The sequence below is a fragment of the Plectropomus leopardus genome, chromosome 20 (genome assembly GCF_026936395.1).
Source record: "Plectropomus leopardus strain MGB_pleo_1.0 chromosome 20, ASM2693639v1, whole genome shotgun sequence".
NCBI lineage: Eukaryota > Metazoa > Chordata > Actinopteri > Perciformes > Serranidae > Plectropomus > Plectropomus leopardus.
In genome coordinates, this window is record NC_142195.1 from 23,406,151 (window position 1) to 23,430,160 (window position 24,010).

A 24,010-nucleotide genomic window follows, 5' to 3' on the forward strand; every position below is an offset into this window, starting at 1 on the left:
CTCATTTCACAGAGAATAGCTAAAGGTTTTTGCAAAACGGCTGTCTTGCAGCTGGAGCTCTCCCTTCACTTCCTCTCTCTGCCTCTCCAGACATCCCATGTACATAATGTTCTGAACATGGAGATTAATAATGTAAGTTGCTAACCACAGATAAAGTAAAGCTATTAGTTATATGTAACTGACTTAAGAGGGAGATGTCAGTCAAAATGTGATCTGCCACACCTGCATAAACTTGAGAAAGGTCTAAACAGCAAAATGAACTGTTTTTTAAACTAGGATTGTGGATGCTTAATGAGGCACTAAGCTTTGTTATTATATATGCATTCTTATTATTTTAAGCCAAATTTCCAGTGGCTTTAATATCACTATTTACCAACTGAAATTTCTCGCATGCTGCTATGAGTTGGAGGTGGAACAGTGAAACTGGGCTTACAGTTGATATTTTTTGGAATTGCAAGGATGGAAGTTGTGTGTGGCAGCCAAAGTTTCTAATTCAGGGTACGTGTTGTAGAGCATACCATTGCATAAGCTTAATGGATCTGCCCTAATTACATCTTCCGTGCAACTACTAAAAAGCACTCAAAGAGCACATGCGTCCACCGAAGCTTAATGCAAAGTCCTCTAAATATGTCATTTCAATAATACAAAACGTCACAAATGAATGTGGAGTTGGATCAGCATCAAAATCAACACTGACAGACAGCTGTTTGACACATATAGATAATATTAATATTTTAAGTGTAGTACTTTCATAGTGCGACAAAAAATGCTCAAGTGCCAAAACTAAATGTTAATGGCTGTGATGTCCTGCTGACAACCAGACAATCAGTGTGGTGTGCTATGTTTAAACTGGCAGTCTCAAAAGGTTTCAATTCTGGTTGGTTTTGCGAAACCTGTAGTTACTGGTGACAGTAAATGCAGTTTAATAGGAGAGGTTCGGAAATCGGGGGGGCAGCAAAACAAGCTTTTAATAAAGAAGTCAGGGAATAATTGGTCTTTTTTCTTCATTCTGTGCTGCACACAGCACGAGTTTTCAGACAGCAGGGCACAGTAAAAAGAGTTGGTTACCCTGCTACGTTGGAGGTGTGCATCCTGTCACCTGCAGCTTTTCATCTAACAGCTCGCTGTTGCTGCTCCTGACTGTTTTATTTCAACCCTGCAATATTTCAAACTGATCCACTGTCAAGAATTGCTAAAAAAAAAAAAGACTGTTGTTTTGTATCTGCTTTTTGATGAACGATAGCAGTAAGTGCTACACTCAATGGAAAAGACAATGCATTTCTTGTGACCCTTTAATAATGAAAGCCAGCTCCTGTTTCGACTATTAAATGCTTTTAACGCAAAGCTACAGAAGTAGGAGTGTTCGATTTGCATTAGCAGGAGCTTCTTAAAGCATTTTTTTCTCAAAATATTGTCACCTATTGTCATGCAGGACATAATAGCCCAAATATTTGGATTATTGCAGGGCATTCTGCAGTGGGTCATAGTCACCATTGTTTTCTCTCATTCGGCGACAGAAAGCGACTTAAAGTGAGACACCATCGGAAAAAACATGCTTTTTCCTGCTTTGATCAATTTTGAGACTTAGTGCTATTTTGCTTCTTTCTTCTTTCAGACAAAAGAAACAAAAATTTCCAAAATACACATTTAGATATGTATTTTAGTTCAGATTACTGTTCAGAGAATCTATGCAAAAAGCGCATATTTTATTTGATAAAGTTTCATTTGCATATTTAATCAAAAATTTCAGAAATGCTTAATACACAAATATAATTGTCTTTATGTTAATAACCAACTGGGGAAGTTTCAGGCCAATATCCATTAGTTGATATATCAACCATAGTTTGTTATTTTTTTGTCCAGAAATGTACAGAATTTTACAATGCATATCTTTACAGGCCATTTCCTTTAAACTGTGAGCCAAAAATATCTACTTCGGCAGCACTTACAAACATCAAATTTTCGAGTTTATATTTTATATTCTGAAAATAGTTTTCTTAAGGTTGTTGACAGTCTGTGTGTAGGAATACAGAAGTTCTACTGTTAAGAAAAAGTAGTGCCAGCAACGTTAAACAAGAATTTTTCCAACATTTAGATTTTTGTTATGGATATGTATATTAATTGGTGCGTATTTACTTAGATAATGCATCACTGGCATTTTAAGACAAAATTTCAGAAAGCAGAGTGCTTTGTAGAGTGGCCTGTTGAAAAAGAGATATGCAAAAATGCGTCAACAAAGTTAAAAAACAATTTTGAACCTGACATTGTCCAAATGGTTAGATTCTTGTTTTGGTTATGTATGCAAATTTGTGCATAGTTAATTAGACAATGCATATTTATTTGTTTGCATTTTCAAATATAACATTTCAGAAAACTTGTAATATAAAAAATAATTAAAGTGTTAAATTCAAAAATAAATTGAAAAAGTTTTCATAGTTCTGTTATTCAAAACTTCTTCTCTTGTCACCTTCAGCATAAAAAAAACAACATATTGATGTAAAGAAGAGAAATAATACAAAATAATGCTAGATTTATGAATCTATCAAAATGCAGGCAAAATGAGATCAGCTCGAGGAAACATGACAACAAAGGAGGTAACATAGACGACAGCGAGTATATGAGAATTGAGTGAAGATTCACGCGCGAATGTGAATTTGTGCGCTATAAATAAATCGCTTGAGTCCTCCAAGCAACAGATGCACTGCCACTTCCATCACCTCCATTAGGCACTCTGTGAACTGACCAAGCATCCGTGGCACTGCACTCAGTCATCAGTCTTCCCTAAGTGATAATCCCGTCGAAAAGTGTCTGATGTAAAGCCCTTAGGGAAACCTTACTCTGTCATATCACTAAAACTGCATTTGGGATCAAACGGAGAAGAGGATTCAAACATATTTTAGATGTTAGAAAACTCCAGGCTGTGCAGTGTGATAGAGAGCCACAACATTCAGCCACTGGCTCATTGACGCCTCCGCAAGACACCATCTTTAATTAGCACTCATCGGTTCAGCATGGATTTCTGAGTAGACAGAGGGGTAATAAAAAACCGCTGGACATGTGTACACCAGACCCCCATGGGAAACTGCACAGAGCAGACTGAAGAGAGACTTTAGCACAGATTGATCATCTATTCACTAAATGTGGTATACTGTACAAACATCACAGGTTTTCCTCTTTCTGATCATGCATCAGATTTTGTAAAAAAACAAGTGACGAAGACTCCCGCAGAACAATAGGGGAAAAGCTGCACGAGCCTCCTACAGCTTTCCAAATATACATGAATTCAACATGAATCATTTGTCTCCAAGTCTGACCGACAGCAAACACAGAAATAACCGCCTGGAACAGCCATTATGGCTAAATGCATATTATGGATCTACATCAATACATCTGTGTCACTGCGGGGAGAAAACAGAGAGTCAGAACCTTAAATATGAATAAAATATACTCCAACCATGGCTCAGGCAGACATCGCTATCTTTTCCCTGCTCTGAAGAGATTTGATCTCATGTGGTAAGCTACACGCATCTGTTTACCTGGCTCCCTCTTCTTAGTAGAGCATGACCAATCACAGCCACAGGGCTGTGGAGATTTCATATCTCGAAGAAGTTAAATCTTGGAGATTTGAACAAGTTGCCGAGCAGCAATACACAATTTCACATTAGAGCACTTATCACAAAGATAAAGCTGTTCATAATAACTTTTAAAGTATGAATGGCAGTGGATCAGGTTTGTGTGGTAGGCTGCGAGTCTTACAATACTGTTGTAAGAGTCATTTTTTGTGATAAAAATGTAGCGGATTGAGCCAACAATATCTGATTTTTCTGCAATGGTATCCCCCTCTAAAACCGAATCAACAAAGGTTCACTGCCCTCTTCCAAAAACTGTAACTGGGTGACCTGATCTAAATTAAATTTAAAGTTGAAAAGCAATATAAAAACCATTAAATCATATGTAAAAGTACTGCACCAATTTCGCATTGCACTAAAACATAACTAAACACATGCATTAAAACATTACATGTCAATTTTTTTGCACACGCTATTTGTAATATGGTATTAGGTTTGTAACCATCAGTTGCGGTCTGTGTACAGTGACCTGGAATAGTTGGAAAAGTTATTTATTAACATAAGTTAGGTAAAGCAATATTTTTTCTCAAGTCTGCAACAAAATTGCTTTAAAATCTTAAGCTTCAGACTGTTAGTAATGTTATTTAAATGTTCTGAGTCATAAAATACAAGAAATCTTATTTGTACGTCCATCTTGTTTCCACATTATGACTCAGAGCTCATGAACACACTAAAGTTGGACAAACAGCATCCAAGCTCATGAAATGGGACCTTCCAAGGAGCATGTGAACGCAGCATAAATTAAAGTCTTGTTAGTGAAACCCAGTGTATTGCACTGGAGCCATTGAAATTGTGCTCTTGGAAAAGAACAAGATGGGAAGTTGTGCCTCAAAGCACACTGAAGCACACTGCTTGTTAGTTTATAGCGTGCAGCTTCAACACAATTTGCGTCTGATAAAGATGCAATCACAGCCAATGAATATCCTTTACAGAGCAGCCTCTGTGCTCCAGTTTCGTCCTGGGCTCAAATGTTCACCAACTGGGAGCACTGTGCTGAAGTTAGACTCAAATGTTCACACTAAAGGTCAACTAGAATTGGCTTGCAAATGAACGAAACAGCAAAAGTTAAATCATTATACAATTTCCTAAAATATATCTCATCCCCAATTACCTCACCTATGGTCAAGTTCCAGTGGCAACCTTTCTGAAATCCCATAAAAGTGAGAATGCTCCACCCCCCCCGGGGAAAGAGTGGATTCTGGCAGGCCCGACAGAGTCAGCTGTCGTCTTTCTTGGCGGTGCGACAAGTTGATATTTCATTTGAATGCACGGTGCTCTGAGCACTGATGCAAAGGCTATTACCCAGAGTGCCCAAGTGGGCTGGCCAGCAGGGCTAAGGCCGCACGCCGGGGCACTTCAAAGAAATGAAAAGTGCGCAAGAAAACAAAATATTTCTTATTAAATGGTCTACTGTAGCACAGGTTATACACATTAAAAGGAAGGGTTTCTTTGTGGCAGTTTTTCAAGGTTATAGACTGGATGAAATAATACATCCATATTTTATAGATGGATTTAGGAGTTTATTGGAGACATGCTACATTTTCTGTTTTAATTTTACTTAAGACATTATGTACTATACTCGACCGCCCCTCTTTCATTTACCACCTCTCCAACTTCACTTCTGAAATGACATTTGTTCCATTAAACTCTGCTTCCTATTCAGAAGAAACTCTCAAATACTGAAATTGGAGCTACATGACCAAAGAAAACAGAGAAAAAGGGCTATGGCATTCCTTTGAGCTCAAGAAGTGGAAAACCTACAACTTCCTGGACCAATAAACATCACCGCTGGTGGGTCACAAAACTTTCAGTTGAGCCCCCTGCTAACTTGAATGGGGAAAATGATTTAATCGTGCGGCTCTTCTAGCGTATTAAAATGTTGAAGTGAACTGATCGATTCTGACACGAAAAATGAGTCATTTTGGGGGGTCAAAAAATGTATCCACTGATTTACAGCCATCTCTTTCACAGGGTAAGTCCAGTCTTTTTTGTCAGCCCAATGGCATCACATGACGGACCTTCTCTTAGTCTTAATTCTACCTTTGGCCACCATGTTAAATTGCCTTTAAAGCGGTGGTGACTGGCATTCAAAAATGAGGAAGCATAATCTGTCGTTCAAACAAAAGCTCCAGAGCAAGCAAAAATTGCGCAGGGAGATCTGGGTGCTGGTAAGATGGAGGCAACCATAGTCCATTCATGCATACCAGCCACTTTATTATGAAACAAAGCTGTTGAAAATCTGCAAAGTATCCCTTTAAATATATATAAAATGTATGCATGGCGCCTTCTGAGGGAAAGACTGATCACAACAAAACAGGGGGGGCTGTATTACATATAAGCTGTATTCCTACAAAACTTAAAGCTTCAGAAATGGACTCGTTAATTCCTCCAACCCCACCTCCTGCCTTCCCTCCCAACTGTCTTCCTCTCTGACACGAGAGCCAAGGGTTTTAAAGTGTGTGATGTGTGATCCAGCTTAGGCAAGCAAAATTCTAGGGCACTACAGCATGTGTGATAAATTACATTATTGAGTGTGTGCGCTCAGATTTAAGGCACATAAAATTAAAAATACTTTCAGGGCACAGAAGTATGTGACATATCACCAGTCGCGGGGCCCATCATGCAACGGTGATTAATTGGACACACTGGCATTACAATATTGAAATGAAGTACCTTTTACACACTTAAAACCCATTATTTTAAGCCCATTAATTTGAAAATTGGAGTCAGCTGTAATTTCAACTTGCAGCAAAAGCATGAAGCGGTATAAAACGGCTGATTTATGATAAAAGCTTATTTTACTACTACTGGAGCTGCACATACATGCGGAGTTAGGAGGAGCAGCCAGACTCCGAAACACATACTATACTTTACAACTGGACAAGATGTATGGAAAAATAGAGCGCGGCTTGTTAATATCACAGCAGTAATGGCAAAATACAGCTTAAATGGAGCAGCATCCATTAAACATTTAAATGAAATGAACAGTCAATTTGGTTAGCTCAGTTATTCTGTCTGGATTTGTGAGGGATGTAGTAACCGAGGTCTAGTGAGTCCACGACCGACTCGAGTATAACAGTGTAAGATGGGAATGAAGACAGACAGATTGCTGTAGCTTTGCCTGCTGGCTCCCTTATAGGAAAAAGAGAAAACCTAAATGATTACCACTTAAAGACCTGATGCCATGATTAGGTGTATTGATTTGCTAAGTCTAAGCATTAACATTCCAGATCAATGGGATTAGAAGCGTATAGTATGTTGAATTCTTATTTATCTGCAAGGAAAACTGCCTGTAATGTACATCAACTTCTCACCGTAAGTACAGTGCAGCCGAGCTGGACGCCATGTCTATTGATTGAGTTGTCTATCATTCTCATTTATATCCTGGTGAATTCTTTCTTCTGATTGGCCTGCAGGTCTGCTTTGACTTTTAGGAACCATAACATATAAACAAATGCTTCTATCTGAACCTGTGTGTAGGAGACATATTGTTTTTTACCATTTAAAATACTTAATATACATTAAAAATAAGGTAATTAGTCATGTTATAGAATGTGCTTTTATGAGTTCTTTTAATGGTGTTTGCCACAATAAAGCGTGTAGGATTTATGGGGATATATTGGCAGAAATGGATCAGCCCCTCCGAGACAAGCCAAACAGTGTCAGAAAAGCACTGATTATTTATGTGATATTACTTTATTCAGTTTTTACTGGTTAAAATCACCTGGTTTGTTTGATTTCGAGATAAAGAAACCTCTGTAGATAATTCAGCTCCAAGTAAAAACCTCCTGAACGTCCGGATCTTAAATTATCAGACAAAAAGGACACCACGCATTAGCAGTTGCTGGCCTAACAGCACGTCTGCAAGGAGCGCAAACATAGCTTTGTAAGGTGAAACACAATTATTCAGTGTCTTCACCGGTTTCCACCAGGTCCATTTGCTTTGAGAGGAAGAGAAATAATAAATAATAAATAATAAACAATAAACGCTGACGAAATCATAATCAGGAGTTCACGCTCAGCACACGGGAACATGCAGTTCTCACTGCAATATTCCACTAAATCCTACACACTGCTCCTCTAACACTTATGCTCCCACTACTCTGTCTATTGGACAATATAGATTGTTTCTTTAAGTGCTGTTAGTGCAAGTTAAGCTTCAATGAAGCAGGAAGTGGAGCAACTATTGTTCTAACCGCATATCGTAGTCCTTATTGTAGTTATAGGAAATTCAATTTTAGCAAAAGGTCAGTTTGTGATAATCCAATATTGCATACGGAATAAAGTGCTTTTCACTCTCTAGGAGCCTCATTATCATTGGATAGCCGACCAAGGAGGAGTATTTAGCCTTCAGTGCATGTAAAAATTGTACATGGTAGTCTACATGAGTCCAAACTCTTTACAACCTGCAAGAACTGACGAGGAATGTTTAGAATAAGCAGCCACCACAGTATGTGTGAGGGAGAAAGAGCGTGAAGACTTTCTCTGCTGGAAAGAAATGCTCTGATTATATAGCGAACCATGATGCAGCACTTCTCTCTAATCATATAGGTTGAGTATGTTCAGGATTTTCACAGCAATCAGTGAAATTTCCTCTTCCCCTGATTTGTCATAATTTAAAACCTCCTGACCCAGCCTCATGCAACATACTCCTTCCTATTTAGCCAGATGTTGCCCGGCAACACAAGCAGCAGTAACTAAGGCACCACATTTCTGAGGAACCACATCTCATTATCTGAACAGAAAAGCGAGTCTAAACATTAGATACAAGTAAATCAAGTACACAAATTTTTAAATTAAGTAATATATTTACTTGCAACTGAAGGGATAAAAGACATTCCAAGTTGTATTTCAAATTTAAATTTAAACATAACTTACTATATTCTAAATAAAAAAGGTTACAGGACTGTAAACAGCCAACAGCCAGCAACGGCAGAGAGATACTGTAACTGTCTGATATTTTACATTTAACTTTGTGAATTGAGGATGTATTTTAACCAAACCGGAGCCGTTGAATGCTGGAACAGTGGACTTATGGACTAGATTACGAGCAAAAGTAACGGAGACAGTTTGGGTGAGTGTAGGACAACTACAACCAAAAACACAAATGTCCCTTAGTGTTTCGTAAAAAGTAATGTTAAAATAACTTGTTTTGTCCGACCAATAGTTCAAAGATGTATGATTTTTTTTGTTACAACGCTATAAGACTGAGAAAGGCAACAAATCATTACATCTGAGAAGCTGAAACCAGATAGTCAGTCAGTCATTTTCTGTAACCGCTTGTCCTCGTAAGGGTCGCGGGGGGGCTGGAGCCAATCCCAGCTGTCATCGGGCGGAAGGCGGGGTACACCCTGGACAGGTCGCAGGGCAAACACATATAGACAGACAACCATACATGCTCACAGTCACACCTACGGGCAATTTAGACGTGTAGACGCAGACATGGGTGAGAACATGGAAACTCCGCACAGAAGGGCCCCCACGAACCCCGGTTTCGAACCAGGAGCCCTCTTGCTGTGAGGCAACAGTGCTAACCACGACGCCACCGTGCTGCCCTGAAACCAGACAATGGCATTCAAATATGATAAACAATAAACAGTCCATTTACAATTGATTGATTGTTCATCAAATTCTGTTATTTTCTTTCAGTTGGCACAGATTCATTAGTCAACCTGATTAATCAACCAATTTGTTTTGACATTTGGACTTTAACTGATGTCTCACACACTTTCATGTGAAGCTGCCAAACGTGTAATAGAAGTCGATCACAAACGATGTGCCTCATAGAAATCATGTCCTTTTACCTATTGCGGAAGCCAATAAGTACACTTGTCAACGGTGTAAAATATAATTTGCAAGGAGGGAGACCTTTAAAAAGGCTAATTGGTTATTTTGAATGTCAACATTTTTACAGCAGCAGGTTTTGTGTGTGACCATGAGAGCTGCCCGCTGTGGAAAAAAGCAGCCTTAATGAGACGTGTTGGATGGAATTCCACTTGGAGAAGTTTTTAGAGGGGCTTCGGCCAAATCATTCTGGTCTGGTGCCTACTGCTTCCTTCTCCTTTAGCCATAGCACTGTCTGATGACTTTGAGCCTTATGAATATTATAATCATACATCTGTTTAAGCATGTTTGTGCAGCTGAAAATAAAAGTATGTATACATCATGTTTAGGATTATACAAGCAAAAAAAAAAGCAGCCTTTGAAAATTGAAAATGAAAGAATTAACTGTGGCACTCAACAGAGGTCAGGGCAAAAGTGGAATCGGCACACTGCTTAATATTCCCATCAAAACTTTAATTATCTGTTGCCACAGTGTTTTGATCTGACAGGAGGTTTGTGCCTGATGAAGATCCATCAAAGATAGCAAAACTGCAGCAACAGATAATTAAATTTATGAAATAGTGTACAGATTTTATTTCTTGCCTTGATATCGGCTGCTTCATCCAGCCACCGCGCTGCTTATCTTTCTCAGACACTGGCAGTAGCTTAATTCTTCGGCTGTAAAGATAGACACAACGTAATGATTCACTTCCCCTATAAAATGATTAAAGCACAATAGAAACTATTTGATATGACGGCGCTTACGGAGTCTAATTGGGTTTGAGGAGATCTGACTTTGAGTTTTCTTATTTTATTTTTAATACTAAACTTAGAAAGAAGCACATACATTTTCCTTTGTGAGGAAATATAGATTTTCTTGGATCATACAGCAGCATGAGGCAGATATCTCGCCTCTCTACTGGCAGAAGCCGATAACTTCTGCCATATCGCTGAAAGTATTCCACCTTTACACCCACAGCGCTTAACATCCGGACTCAGCCTGTCAAAAAGTGACAGCTGAAAGTCTTCACAGGCCCATAACGTCACACATATCAGGAACTTCACTGACGCCAGCTTTCCTACGGACACACACATGCACACCCGTACACACACACACACACGCACGCACGCACGCACGCACGCACGCACACACACACACAAACGGACATTATTGGTTTAGAAATCTGTGCAGAGAGCCAGAGAGCTGCATTGATCGATATGAGTGCTAGTGTCAAAAGATCAGCACAAACCGAGAAGTTTAAGCCGGCCACTATCAGGAGAGGCGGTTGTAAAGGCTTGGGAGTTGACATCGTGGATGATGACTGTGTGTGCGTGTGTCTCTGGTATGCAGGCAATCAGTAAAGGTCAGAGGTGGACACACTCAAGACGCTACATTTATTTTTAATCAAAATGCCATTGTATAGCACATACACTGCACTGTATGTAATTTATCTTGAGAAATTCAGGTTTTTGTATTTGTCATTCAATAGGTATTTAAACAATGTGCTCACCCTCACACTGCCTGTCTTAACTGTGGAGTCCTTGGAAGGACTGTGTAGGTAAAAGAAAATACATTTTTTGTTGGCATTTCTTTTCAAATCTGATAGGAATCATCCAGAATTAAAGCACAATGAGCACAATTGGTAACTTAAGCAAAAACATACGTTCTACACATAAACAGCACAAAATAAACTCATCATAGGTGCATGTTAATGTTGGCGCTTATGTTTCTCCAGGTGACGTGAAAAAACATTAACCTGTGTGTTTTAACTTTTGCGAGATCACACATAAATAGATCTTTTTCCCTCCTTTCCCCTTTCCTATCTATATTTGTCTGCACGTCCCTTCTGGGGCTTCATACGTTACACAAAGAGGCTGTCCTCATCAGAAAAATGAAAGCACTGGTCATTTGTTTAAAGGCCCTGAAGACCTAATTTCTAAGTCAGCTTCTCACTGTGAGCTATGAGCTGCTTCATGAACCCCCATTTTTCCCTGCCAGAGTCAGAACAGTTAAGGTTATTTCACATTAGAGACTTCTGTATCAGTGTTTTTGTCTAAACTCTTTCACTGGTTTGCAGAAGGCGTGGCATTGCAGGAAAAAGGTAATGTAATACACCGCGATCGCCAGAATTAATGTTGAAATTGTATGTTTCTGTAAATTATGGGTAACTTTTGTGTGCAAAAATGCAGCAGTTATGATATGCAATGCTATTGTTTGCCGAGTGGTCAACTTTAGATAAAACTTTTTTAAAAATGCTTGGTTATGGTTTGGAAAATATCACATTTTGGCTTAAAATGCTTAAAATATGTTGTGTTTTTTGGCACAATTGTGTCTGGAAATGCTGCTGATGTCTTGCAATAAAACAGTCACTTTCGTAGGTCTCGAACAGTAGTCTGCAGGGGTCTGCAGCTTGGCAGTTGTCGTGCTTAAGTGTAACCCTTCACCTCTCCATGAAAAAGTCATGTACTGCTTTACACCAATTAGGATTTAGAGCTATTTGGGTCTAAATATAATGACAGTTGTGGGGTTTATTGCTTATGTTGACAGGCTACGGTCATTAATCAAACCACACCCAGACAGTTCAATAAAGCTTCATTTCCAGAGCTGAAGAAGCTGCACAGATAAGAGATGAAACTTCTTCACCAAACTCAAGCAAATCCAGTCGCCTACAATACTACTAATAATAGAGTACTCCAGGGATTACGTTTTTTCTGTAGGGTTTTTGGATTTTGGATCGTGGCAAAAAATAAGCTCTTAGGCAAACAAATGTTTATGATACTTAGATGTTTTGCCCAGCAAGATAGTCTCTACAAATGACCATCACTTTCAGGATTTTTGAAGACTAAATGCAATTGCCAGACATAAAAAGCTAATGTTAGACAATAAACAAACTACACTACAGTTGCGTCACAACCGCTTCGAGGCTGTAAAGCAGTCGGGTGTTGGACGCGGCTTGATGTGATGACGTTTTGTAGTCTAATGTTTGTCGTCTCGTTTAGCCACTTGTTAGCAGCCAACTTTTTAAGATAAATAACCCCACTCATGAACTGTAAAGTTCACGGGGTATTTACTGACCTTTTTTATGTGGTAGAACAAAACGTAAAGGTTTGTTAAGCTTGTGCTACCCTAAGACCTTATTTCAGACTTCTAACTAAAAACCCATTCAAAAAATCCCACTCACTTTGAGACGAGGAAACCAGGGGTGCTGAAATGCTAAATGATTTCTGGGTTTTAGGACTCATTCCTGGAGTTCTTTATATGGAGTTATGATAAGCCGTGCTTTATGTGACTTTCACCCACTTGGAAGAGAAACGCTGCCCGCCTACATATTAATAGCAACCTTTTCCTAAAATGCTGCTGGTTGCGTGATGTTGGAATTTCATATGATGCCACTCAAACAGAAATGTATAGAAGATTTATGGGGATATATTTAATATACAAACATGGGAACCTTTTCCTAAACCACTGCTGCGTCTGTGGTTTTGGAGTTTCAAATCTGATGCCTGCAGTGCACCACTGGATCATTAATCGACATGTCAAATGAGGCACATCAATTATTGCTTTCAAATTTGGTTTATCTGGGCCTTCATCTTCCCAAAACTTTAATCAACTACTTTTATTTGCCTCACCAAATCTTAACCACCGCAGTGACAGATCAGAAAACACTATCATATCCGTTATTTTAGAGGGAACTAACAAATTATCTTTTTTGTCATTCAGTCTGGAAGACCGGCACAAAAATAAATCCAAAATATTAGGAAGCCAAAATAATCAAATGTATAAAACCATGACAACCACACGTAGGCTGCAGTGTGCTTCAGGGACATACAAATATACACAATACATTATCATGTGCCTCTTGTTGCAGAGCCTTTTTTTGTGCAAGCTCAGCTCCAAGTGCCTACTGCCAGACTTTGTTCTCAGTTTTGTGTCTCTGCCCATATTTCACTGCATGACTTCAATGTGCAGGACACACTGTTTGGGTGAAGTCTTTCAGGTATTTCAAGGAAAATACAAAATGGGAGAAGAAGGAGGAAACAAACTTTGAAGGAGTGTTGAAATTCAAGATAGTCCGGCACTCTGCACAGCGACAGGGACAAATAAAGTGAAAATGAATGACCTGGAGGTACAGTGAAAGAGTTTGATGTGATATGCTGTGTTATGACGGTTTTGATGGCGTGTGTGGGTAGTGGTGAAGTGAATATTACTAAACTGCTGCAAAAACTGCCTGATGGGGGCTTTCAGTCAGGCTCAGAATGAGGAAACATGCCTAACGCTGACAGAATAATCCTTATTGATGGCTTCAGCTATTTTAAAAAGGAGCTACAGCTGCAACCATTTCTACAGCTCAAGGTTAGTTGCAGTCTTTATCCTTATAACATGGCTCCAGAAAAGCGCTGTGAGGCCAACCAAAGCAACATTTGGTGATATAAATTTAATATGTAAAATAAAGAGACTTTGTCTTTCAATCGTATTTATTTGATGCAATTAGGACTTTGCATTTTGACTTTACTCATGAATTCACACAATAGACTAGAGCATAGAAGCTAGATCCACATCTACTGCCTTGGACTAACATAATGGTCTCATCTGCAGGAAAAGTTAGTAGTTTTATGCCAGTGGCAAACCTGTAAATAACACTGGAGCTCTAATTATCTGCACTATTATAAGCTTGAAGAAGTAGAATGGGAAAATCTGTCCACAGGTTTATTTCTTTAACAGAAATTCAGCTAAGGTTTCCCAGACATGCGCTCCGTGGGCCAATTACTGTCTCTGTCTGCTCTAGGAAACTGATGGATTATCGAATAAATTGAAGGTTATTTGAGCGTAATTGCCCTGTTGTTCTTGTTTAAGCAGTTCTACTATGGTGGGCAAGTGTGTACAGTCAGACCACAGACCGTCGGGCACCCAAGTAGCTCACAATGACTCCTGCAATGCTTTTCCCTGCCTTTGCTTTATGTCAGATGGGAATTTAGCCTGTGTGCATCGTTTGCAGTTTTGTTGTTATTGGAGGCAATTTAAATTCAACAGCTTAGGCCACAAATACGTGATTGGAAGGTATCAGTGTTGGGCTTGTCAGTCAAAAATATGTTCCTTCTTAGAGAAAATAGCATGACTTAATCTAGTTTGGAAACATTCACTGTATTAAATAAGTTGCAAGCCAACAGAAAATGTTGGCAACAATTTTAACGATCATTTATCAAGCAAAAATGCCAAACATTCCTGCATGCATGCAAAAAATTGCTGCTATTATCTGTTTGATATCATTACATATTCAATGCTCTGATGTTGTTGGTCAGGCAAAGCAAGCAATATCGAAACTGTGATGGGCATTTAGTCAGAAAATAATTGATCAATATTGAAAATAATGGTCTGAACAGCTGCTCTCTCCAACAAAGCCAAAACTGATTCTGCCCTTCTGTGCAGATGATAACCAAATCATGTTGATGCCGTGTTTTATTCTGAAATACAGGTGGAAAAGAAGGTTTGCTTTTAAACTTAAAATGTGGAAAACAAGGCATTGGAAGAGCTTCAGTCAGAAGCCTTGATATCCAAACAAATGTAGACACTTATTTTGGCTTATAGTAATTGCGATGACATAATTAAAACGGTAATAGCATGTGCTCATTAGTTGCACTAAGCTGCTCATTTCTTGGGTAAGTGCCACAATTGTGCACAGATGTTTGGGGCAGCGTGCATCTCTGCAGCCTGTGTCTGCCTCTCAGTCAATTTAGGAATACCAAAAAAAGAGATAAAAAATAACAGCAGCATGAATCCAACAAGTGAGACAGACAAAATGAATCACAGTGGTGCAGTTTCAACAAGGCTCTCTCTCTGCACCCAGCCGCCTATCAAACATGCCCTGTTCTCGGTGTGTGTGCGCGCGTGCGTGCGTGCGCGCGTGCCTACGTATGAATAATAGTCCTTCACTGAGATATTCAGCAACAAAAGTTGAGAGAAAGGACGCGAAACATCGTGAGGCTTTCTATTAGAGAAGCTGCAGAGTGCTTCAAAGTCAGCATAATTTCAGTGACAATCCTGAACACCCACAGCCCTCTTTGAGCCCCCCCCCCTCCAAAAAAATATGCACAAAAAAAGAGGACTGGAGCTGCGGAACGCACTGGAGAGAAGTGTGGGTTTGTGAGGCTGAGCGGTGAATTTAACGTTAGCTCTGGAGCACCCACAGTCAGTAAAATGGAGGAGGTGATAGGCAGTGTGGGATGAGATTGTAGGTGCCCAGAGCTGTCAGGAGAAGAAGGGAGGCAGGAGAAATAGGATGGAGTCAAAACATGTCAGAGCTTTGAAGGGAAAAGACAGGAGGGGTCTGAGAAAAGGGGGGGAGGCCACAGAGAACACACTCATCACATTTCGGCCATTTAAGGTCAGGTCGGGAATTAGGAGGAATAAACTTGCTTCAGTAACAAGGACGTCATGTGAAGGAGAATATTTAGCGTTTTGCGCTGACACGTCGACTGATTCAGATTTTGAGCTACTTCTCTTCTACATCATAAAGGTGAGAGCATTATTGTCCCCCCCGCCCCCACCCCTCCCTCCCTTTCATATGCAGTATTTGCTTTTAAAATATTTGCAGGAAAATAAAAGTAGTGCTCTGAAACAGCTTGCTGCGCAGGAATAAAACATTTCTGAACACTCACACAGGAGACAAAAAATCCGTATCGCGCTATTTCTCCTACACCACATAGGAGACCAACCACTGTTATTCCAAGGACCACAAGTGCGCTCAACTACTAATAGTGGTGATTTACGGTCTCTCGAGGTTCTTCATTCTCTGGCGCTTCAAAACGAGACAATCCACTTACTTACCCATGTTGTCTCATCGGTCCGTTTCCTCCGTCCTCCGTGGCGCAATCCGCCGCACAAATCACGACTTCCTCCGTGTCGCCTTTCCTTTCCAGTACCTGGTGAGCCCCGGAGCTTTTGCGCGCCTCTCACGCGAGGGGTGACTCACCTGCCTTCATTCTAAAAAAATAAAATATAAAAAAAAAATCTCTCGATGATAAAAAACAAGAAAAAGCTTTTAAAGTTTGCGCCCATACTCCCTGACGCAGGGCAACTTTCCACACCTGTCACAAATATCCATCAAGTGCCAAGTTGGAAGTCAAACGCCCGGCTCTACAGGGGGAATTCACCCGATGCAAACATAGTGTTGGAACAGGTGCAACACACGTACAAAAAAACCACGCGTTGCAAAAGTTGAGAGGTGGAAACGAGGGTGGATTTTGCCGCGGGGGTCGGTGCAGTCAGTGGCGGAGGCAGGTGTCCTCTGCGCAAACATCCAGCGGAGCGGCAGAGACGCCAGGCAGCGATCACACAGCCAGGCACGGGCACTGTCAGGGGCTCCTGTGCTGTGCAGTGCATTGGCGAGCAGGTTTTGGCGTGTGCGCGCCCGGCTGCGTGGGGGACGTGTGCGCCTGTGTGCAGGCGCGCGCCTGTGGGAGAAAGAGCGAGAGAGAGAAAAAAAAGAGTGAGAAAAGCATTCAATGCAGTGTTTAACAGCTGTAGGCAGATTTGGTCAAATGTGAGATTTGCTTTTGTTAGGATCTGTTTTTTTTTCTGTCTCCTCAACACAAACACACCAATGCAGCAGCCGTCTCTCCTCTTTGCCAAGCTCTCCCTCTAAAAGTCCATCATGCAGGTGTTGTGGAGAATATGCTGAGGGCTCTATGTGGTCATCATTATAGCATGAGTGGGTAGCCTGCTTGATCCCACCTCTTGTTGCATAATTATTGGTAGGAAGGGTAAATGCAAGAGTTTTGTTCAAGCAGGGATACTGGACATGCTTTCTAGGATCTTTTTTTTTTTTTTTAATTTATACTGAACACTAAAATCCAAAAAGCTGATCTTATTTAAAATAATCTTTTGAAAAAGTTACGTAAATATAACAATTAATCTCAATATATGTTTACTTTACATGTAAAGCAAAATTTAGCTTTTGTGAAGTTGTTGCAACTAAAAAGTCACAATTGTAATTTCCTTGTGTTTTCTTTGTGGGAGAAACTTCAGAAAACCAAGTCAGACTTAACTTGATCATCACAGAGGATTTTGCCAATAATGAAGTTAGATGATCAGTGAGTTCTGTTTTGTTAATGTTTCTTAGAAAATACAAATACAATCAGCAGAATACAGATATATAGGCATAGCACAGTAAACTTGGTTTACTTGGAAACTTACTTAGAAAGATTGATTTATTTAACTTTTTTATTTTTAAGTTGCAACAACTTCACAAAATCAAGTAAACATAACTAAATTTTGAGTAAACTTAACAATTAGATGTAAAGTAAACATGAACACTAACAGTTATATTTACTTACATTTTCAAGGCGATCTGTCTCTTAGATTTTGTATAAAGTAAAATCAACTTGTCAGATTTTACAGTGCAGCGTTTCAAAGGCTCTCACTAGGGAGCATGTCAATGTTTGAACCAGAGTGAAGATGGTTGTTTCAAGCCCTAATAAGTGTTTGATTTTAGTATGATTAAAAATAGCTGTAATTAAGTCTTTTTTGCCAATAATATGAGCCCTACTGCAATGACATTTCTCTCTAATTTGAAATACTCAGCTGGAGTCATACCCACAGTCCATAACACTTTCAAATACTTGATTTAGTCTCCCCGTTCTTTAATCACGTCATATTGAGATTCATGTTTAGTCTCCCAATTGGTACTTATTTCAGATGATTCAGACACAAGAGATGAAGAAAGACGATCAATTATAAAAATGTGGCCATTATAAGAAATAGCTCCAGCCTGACTTGACTTCTGGGTTAGCCTTGGCACACTACATAGTGACTTAGTGAAAGTTTTATGACAGTATGACATTGAAAGCATGAGGTTCAAAGTGAGCAAGTACAGACGATAAACTCTGTCTTCAGTCAGGCTTCGAGTTTTTGCAGCGAAGACAAAAACTGTGAGGGCTGTTATAGCAGCATATGAAAGCATGTGGATTTGGAATGACATGCGTAACAATCACAGGCTGTTTATTTATATAATTTACATACCAACTATAAACATGTAAATATCTGTCAAACATAATCCAAGCATGCTGTATATGCTGTCATATCCACCAGCCTCATGTGTAAGAAGAAACCTGTTACACAGCTCGGTCATCAGGCAAAAAATTATTGGCATTGTACATTTCTGCAAACTACAGATATTTCATATTTATCATATCAACGTTTCTAAAGTGACATAGTATATGAACTGACTCATCAGGAGGTGGAGGGAATGGTGGGAGGATGGCATGTCACCTAGGAGAGATGTCGCCAAGCTTTAGACGAGTGCAGAGCACTGTTCAAGACCAACAAAAACAGAAGCAGCTGTTTTTAGAGAGTCACTGCTGTTGTTTTTAGCTGCTTTTTAGACACCAAGCATTAGGGTTTTTAACGGAGATCTTGCCTGCATTTCCAGCTGGGATAGTGCCACCTAAAGTGGTTATTTTTCACAGAGACATCACTGCCTTTTAGCTAGGATTTGTGCCACGGAAAATCATTGTTTTTTATTGAGATTCTGCTGCATTTCCAGCCAGGATAGTGCCACCAAAAGTGGTAGTTTTTTAACAGAGGCAACGCTCTGTTGACAGTGCGACTAAAAGCTTTAATTTTTTACGGACATCGCTGCATTTCAGCTGGGATTTGTGCCACCAAAAGTGGCTGCTTTTACAGAGACATTGCTGCATTTCCTGCCTAAACAGGGCCACCAGAAGCTGTTCTTTTTTACATAGGTTTCACTGCATTTCTTGCCGTGATAGTGCCACGAAAAGCAGTTTTTTAAAATTACAAAGACATTGATGCGTTTCCAGCCAGAAAAGTATCACCACGAGCTGTCGTTTGCATTTCTAGCCAGGATTGTGCCTCCAAAGTGGAAATGCCCACATACCTGGCCAATAAAGCTGATTCTGATGTTTGTATAATGTTCAGGTGTCCTCATCTAGCTGCAGAGTGCATCTTTTATTATAATCAATTTCATTTCATTTTCTGCTACACGGCAGACAGCTTAGGTTTCTTATCAGAGGGCGGATTGATTAAAATTGATACAATTTCTTGAAGATCTTAAACTGTACTCTTGAAAGAAAACACTATCTCCAGAGGTGTCACGTCTTTAATATAATACCTATTTGACTTTAATCTCCGTGGCTAATTTAAGAAAGCAGCGTGTGCGTGTATCATAAAAAAAAAACTCATATAAGAAGAAGAGCGGAAAATCTGAATGCAAACTGAGCAACAGAGACATACAACATAGCTTGTGTCTGCTGTGGGTAAAACAGCTGCAGTATCCAGCTCTGTGTGGTCAAACTGGCAGCATCACAATAATCTTTCATGGGTTGGATATCCTCTGACTGTCAGACCTGTTCAGTTTCTTTGAACCTGTCACATACTAACAACAGCACATCTTTATTTTTGGATGGATTTATCCTAACAAGCATGTCTCCTGAAAACTCCTCCAGGTGTGTGCAGGATTCAGCCCTTCAGCTTTTCACATACTGAGCAGTGCTATTATTATAAATCGTTCAGCTCTTCCTGCATTCTTGAGAATTTTGCACACATTTCAAAATTGAATGTGGTGATAGCGTTTAGTGAAGTGTCAGTCAGGAAAGACACTTGAGACAAGGACTGACAAGAGCAGTGAAATTAATGTAACAAGCGCAAGGGAGCTGGTGTGACGGTAGCTCCTGTCACCTGGAGCCAAAGTCACAACGAGGCAGGGACGTAAATAATTGGGATCCTTCCCTTCCCCTTCTTCTTCCTCCTCCTCCTCCTCCTCCTCTTTGACCACAGACAGGGCCTTGATGCTAGTTGTGAGGAGGAGGAGGAGGAGGAGGAGGAGGAGGAGGGTTGTACTGTAACAACTGCGGTGTCAGCAATGAGATGTCAGGTAAATACAGGATGAAGGGGAGGCCACCATGAAAGAGGGCTACGGTCAGAACAGAGAGGAGAGGATCGACGACTCCACTCAGGTAGGCAGGGGCAGTTAGGGGGAGAGCTTCTTTTAAGCTACACATGAGAGCTGCCAGGAAAAAACAAATACAATTTCTAACCTAATTGCCAAAATAAATGTTGAATTGTATGTTTCTGCCAAGCACCGACATGTAGCATTTGTATATTATTATGTATAAACTTTATGTTTCTTTATGTTTCAGCATCACTGAGGTTAATGTATGGTCATATTAAGGCACAAAAAAACACCTGGTAATGGTTAGGAAAAGTATTTGCTTTGGTTTAAAATACCCAGTTTGGTGGCACAATTCCCACTGGAAATGCAGGAAAAATACTTGGTTTCATTGTTGGTCTCTAATGCCTCATTCCCACTGCACACAAAACCCGCTAACACCCGCTAACATCTGGCTTTTTTAATGCAATGGGAAATTGTACAATCGGCATTCACACCCAGGTCAAATGACTCTATCGGGTATTTATCGCCTCTGGCTCAGATGAGAACACGCCTCCTGGGCGACCACACACTAATTTCAGCTCCTGAACCGGCAAGATGCAATGACGTTGCGTTGTTGAAGACTACGTAGAATTTCAGCCACCAAGACTTTCTGTAACTGTAAGATAATAAACCAAAGTAAATCAGAATGTGATTCCTTAACTTTCCATATTGACATAGTTTTCAACTAGCCTTTATGCTTCAACAGCAAAGCAAATCCCTGAAATTCAATTATGGCTTTGGTGCATCACCCCAAGATCGTCATGCCTCATTCCCACTGAACAAAAACCCTGATAACAACTGCTAAAGGGGGTTTTTGTTTCATGCAATGGGAAAGTGTACTATTGGCATTCATACCTGGGTCAAATGACTCTGCAGTAGTCATGGGTATTTATCGGTTCTGGCGAGATGCAATGACATGCTGCAACTCCTCCTCCTCGCTGAAACATCTATCTAAATGTATCTGCACTGATTTTGAAAAAGAGAGACATATTAAGAGAAGTAACCACCGTTAAGTTTTTACAGGCATCTGTCCATGCTGCTTTCTAGTGTTAACCTGTTCTCTATTCTGTCTGTGATGTTGATCTGGCACACCATACATATAGCTCATACATGAAACGCACAAATGTGTCATATGCGTGGTTTGCAGAAAATTACAATACCAACACTATTCTGGCAACTGGGCTTCCCAACAAATTCAGCAAAAGTTGCAGTCATGGAGAGGATGATAGTGTATTCATGGTAATAAAAAAATAGATAGTCAGTTTCACACAGGATTTGTAGACTGTGTTCTGTAATAACATCCTACTAAGAGAGCCATAATTCCCACAGATGCTAGAGGATTTTTTCATTTGAACATAAACGTGCTGTCTGCATGTCGTGACTGATATTCCTATTTTTTTTAAAGTTCAGTCTCAATAGGGATACTAAATGCAAAAAATAAACAGAGGAATTACAAATGATGATTTGCTATTTAACTTAAAAGAATTACTGAGATCGTTTAGGTTTTATGTATTGAGGCAAAAGGTTTTTTTTTTTAATGGGTTACAGCATTGAAATCAAGGACTAAGTTTTCTAATTTTCAAGTTTTCAAAGTTTCTGAGAGTGATTTTTCTATTCTGTGAGCCACAACAATTTTTTTCTTTTTTTTTTTTTTTTGCACAAAACCAAGTCTTTTCTCAGGTTAAACCTAACCAAACTTTAACCTCAACCAATTCATGAGACAAGTATGAGAGATAAGTAGATCAGAAGTTCCACACAAACTCCCACACTCTTTCTAACTAGCAAAAATACATTTATTTGCCATGCTTTGGTGCTAGACCGTTATCACACAAATACTGTGCTGTGAGCACCATGCACAAACTTCCATTCACCTCCTTTGGGTGGTAGCAAAAATGTCAGGAATGGATATCTCAGAACCTAAAAAAAACTCATACCTGGCTAGATACCCAGAGCCAGAGAATAGTTAGTTTATCTGTGTTGTTTTAGACATTGCCTTGTATAGACATCTGCTTTTATCCATACTGTAGCTGTTAGACATTTAGGGCCATTTACATTTGTAAATAATTCCTTTAACAGCATTTTTGTACGGAAAGACTAAAATTTCAGCCTCACAGCTGTATGTCTCCACAAACCAGTCAAGTTGCACTTACAATTTACATCCATGTCTGTGAAAACACGAACGCTTCCCACACATCTTCCTCCGACAGCACAGAAGATCAATATAATCAGCACAGTTTCAAGGTGAACACCCAAGATTAGTGTCACCAATTCAGCATCTGACCAAATGCCTCCCCTTCTGTTCCTCTCCATGCTGAATAATGGCCAAAAAAAGTGTTTCTGCAATACATTATAATGTCACAGTGAAGTTTGTCCATTCGAAAATATAATATCAACACTTTATAATTTTATCCTATTAGACATTTGTGTGAAATTTTGTCATGATCTGCATGTGAATTCTTGAGTTTTAGTTTTGTGAGGTCACCTGACCTTTGACCACCAAATTCAGAACTTTAGTCTTTGGGGACATTTGAGCCAAATTTGAAAAAAATTCCTTTCAAGGTGGTCTTTAGATATCGCATCCACAAGAATGAGACAGGCGAGGTCACAGTAACCTTGACCTTTGACCTGTGCACACCAAAACCTGATCAGTTCATTGTTCAGTCCAAGTGGACGTTTGTACTAAATTTGAAGGAATTCCCTACAAGTGTCACTAATTCACAAGTATGGGATGTACGTATGTATGGATGGACAACCCGAAAATAACAAAGCCTCCTGCAACGGTTGTTCCTGTTGCAGAGGCATAAAAACAGACTGTTTAGTCTGCCTGTGTTGTTTTCAGTATTGCCTTGGATAGAAATCCATATAGTTGTAAGAAAATTTGGGCCACTTAACACAAAAAGCAGCTTGTGTTGTGTCTGCATTTGCGTGAATAATTCTTTAAACAGTGTTTTTGTGAGGGAAAAAAGGACTGCTGTTATCACATACATTCACTAGCTTCCACATATGCCAATACTGCCTGTGACTTAACAATTTCTGAAATGTGAGTGGGTAAAAGGCGTGAATGTATTGATGGATTTCACTAATTGCAGAGTTTGATTTTTGTTGGGATTACCTTTAAAGTTCCCCCTGTAGGTGTGTATGATGAAATCATCTTGCAAATGTTGTGAAGTTGCTGCATGCAGCCATTAATATCCTGCATGATACAGTTCTTTGTGTTAATAATTTAGAAAAAAGCTCATTGGCTGTAAGAATGGTGAGAAAAAGGGCCTTCTCTCATGACATTTATTGCTTTGAGGATTACAGTTGACGCCAAACATCTCTACATCTTTTAGTGCTCTGTAGTTTTGATGTGATTAGGATAAGGATCTGTTCGTGATTCTGTTGTTGAATCAGTTGCAAGTTGAAGTCAGTGGTGAAAACTTTTTGTCATATCTAGGACAACAAAATCTTGTACTGTGAATAACAAATGTTAAATGTCTCAACTGGGCAGCCATCTTTCTTTATCACATCACCCCTGCTGATGTAAGCCATTACTGTCGGAAAAATTATCATGGGAGAGTCACATCTCTGAAGAAGAGAAGAATGAGAGACGTTTTGATTTTTAATGCA

General features: G+C 39.6%; 1 protein-coding gene across 3 annotated transcripts in view; it reads right to left on the reverse strand.

Moving 5' to 3' along the window:
• The window catches only part of lrrtm4l1 (leucine rich repeat transmembrane neuronal 4 like 1), a 186,562-nt gene that overhangs the window by 50,110 nt on the left and 112,442 nt on the right, over nt 1-24,010 (reverse strand). For 2 of the 3 annotated variants that reach the window (XR_015775219.1, XM_088071279.1), the window contains exon 2: nt 16,279-16,904. Coding sequence is in view for 2 of the 3 variants with exons in the window: in XM_088071279.1 (XP_087927405.1) it covers nt 16,279-16,282 (4 nt within the window). In the remaining variant the exon portion in view is untranslated. The remainder of the gene's footprint in view (nt 1-16,278; nt 16,905-24,010) is intronic. The other variant, XM_088071280.1, reaches the window with a different exon arrangement.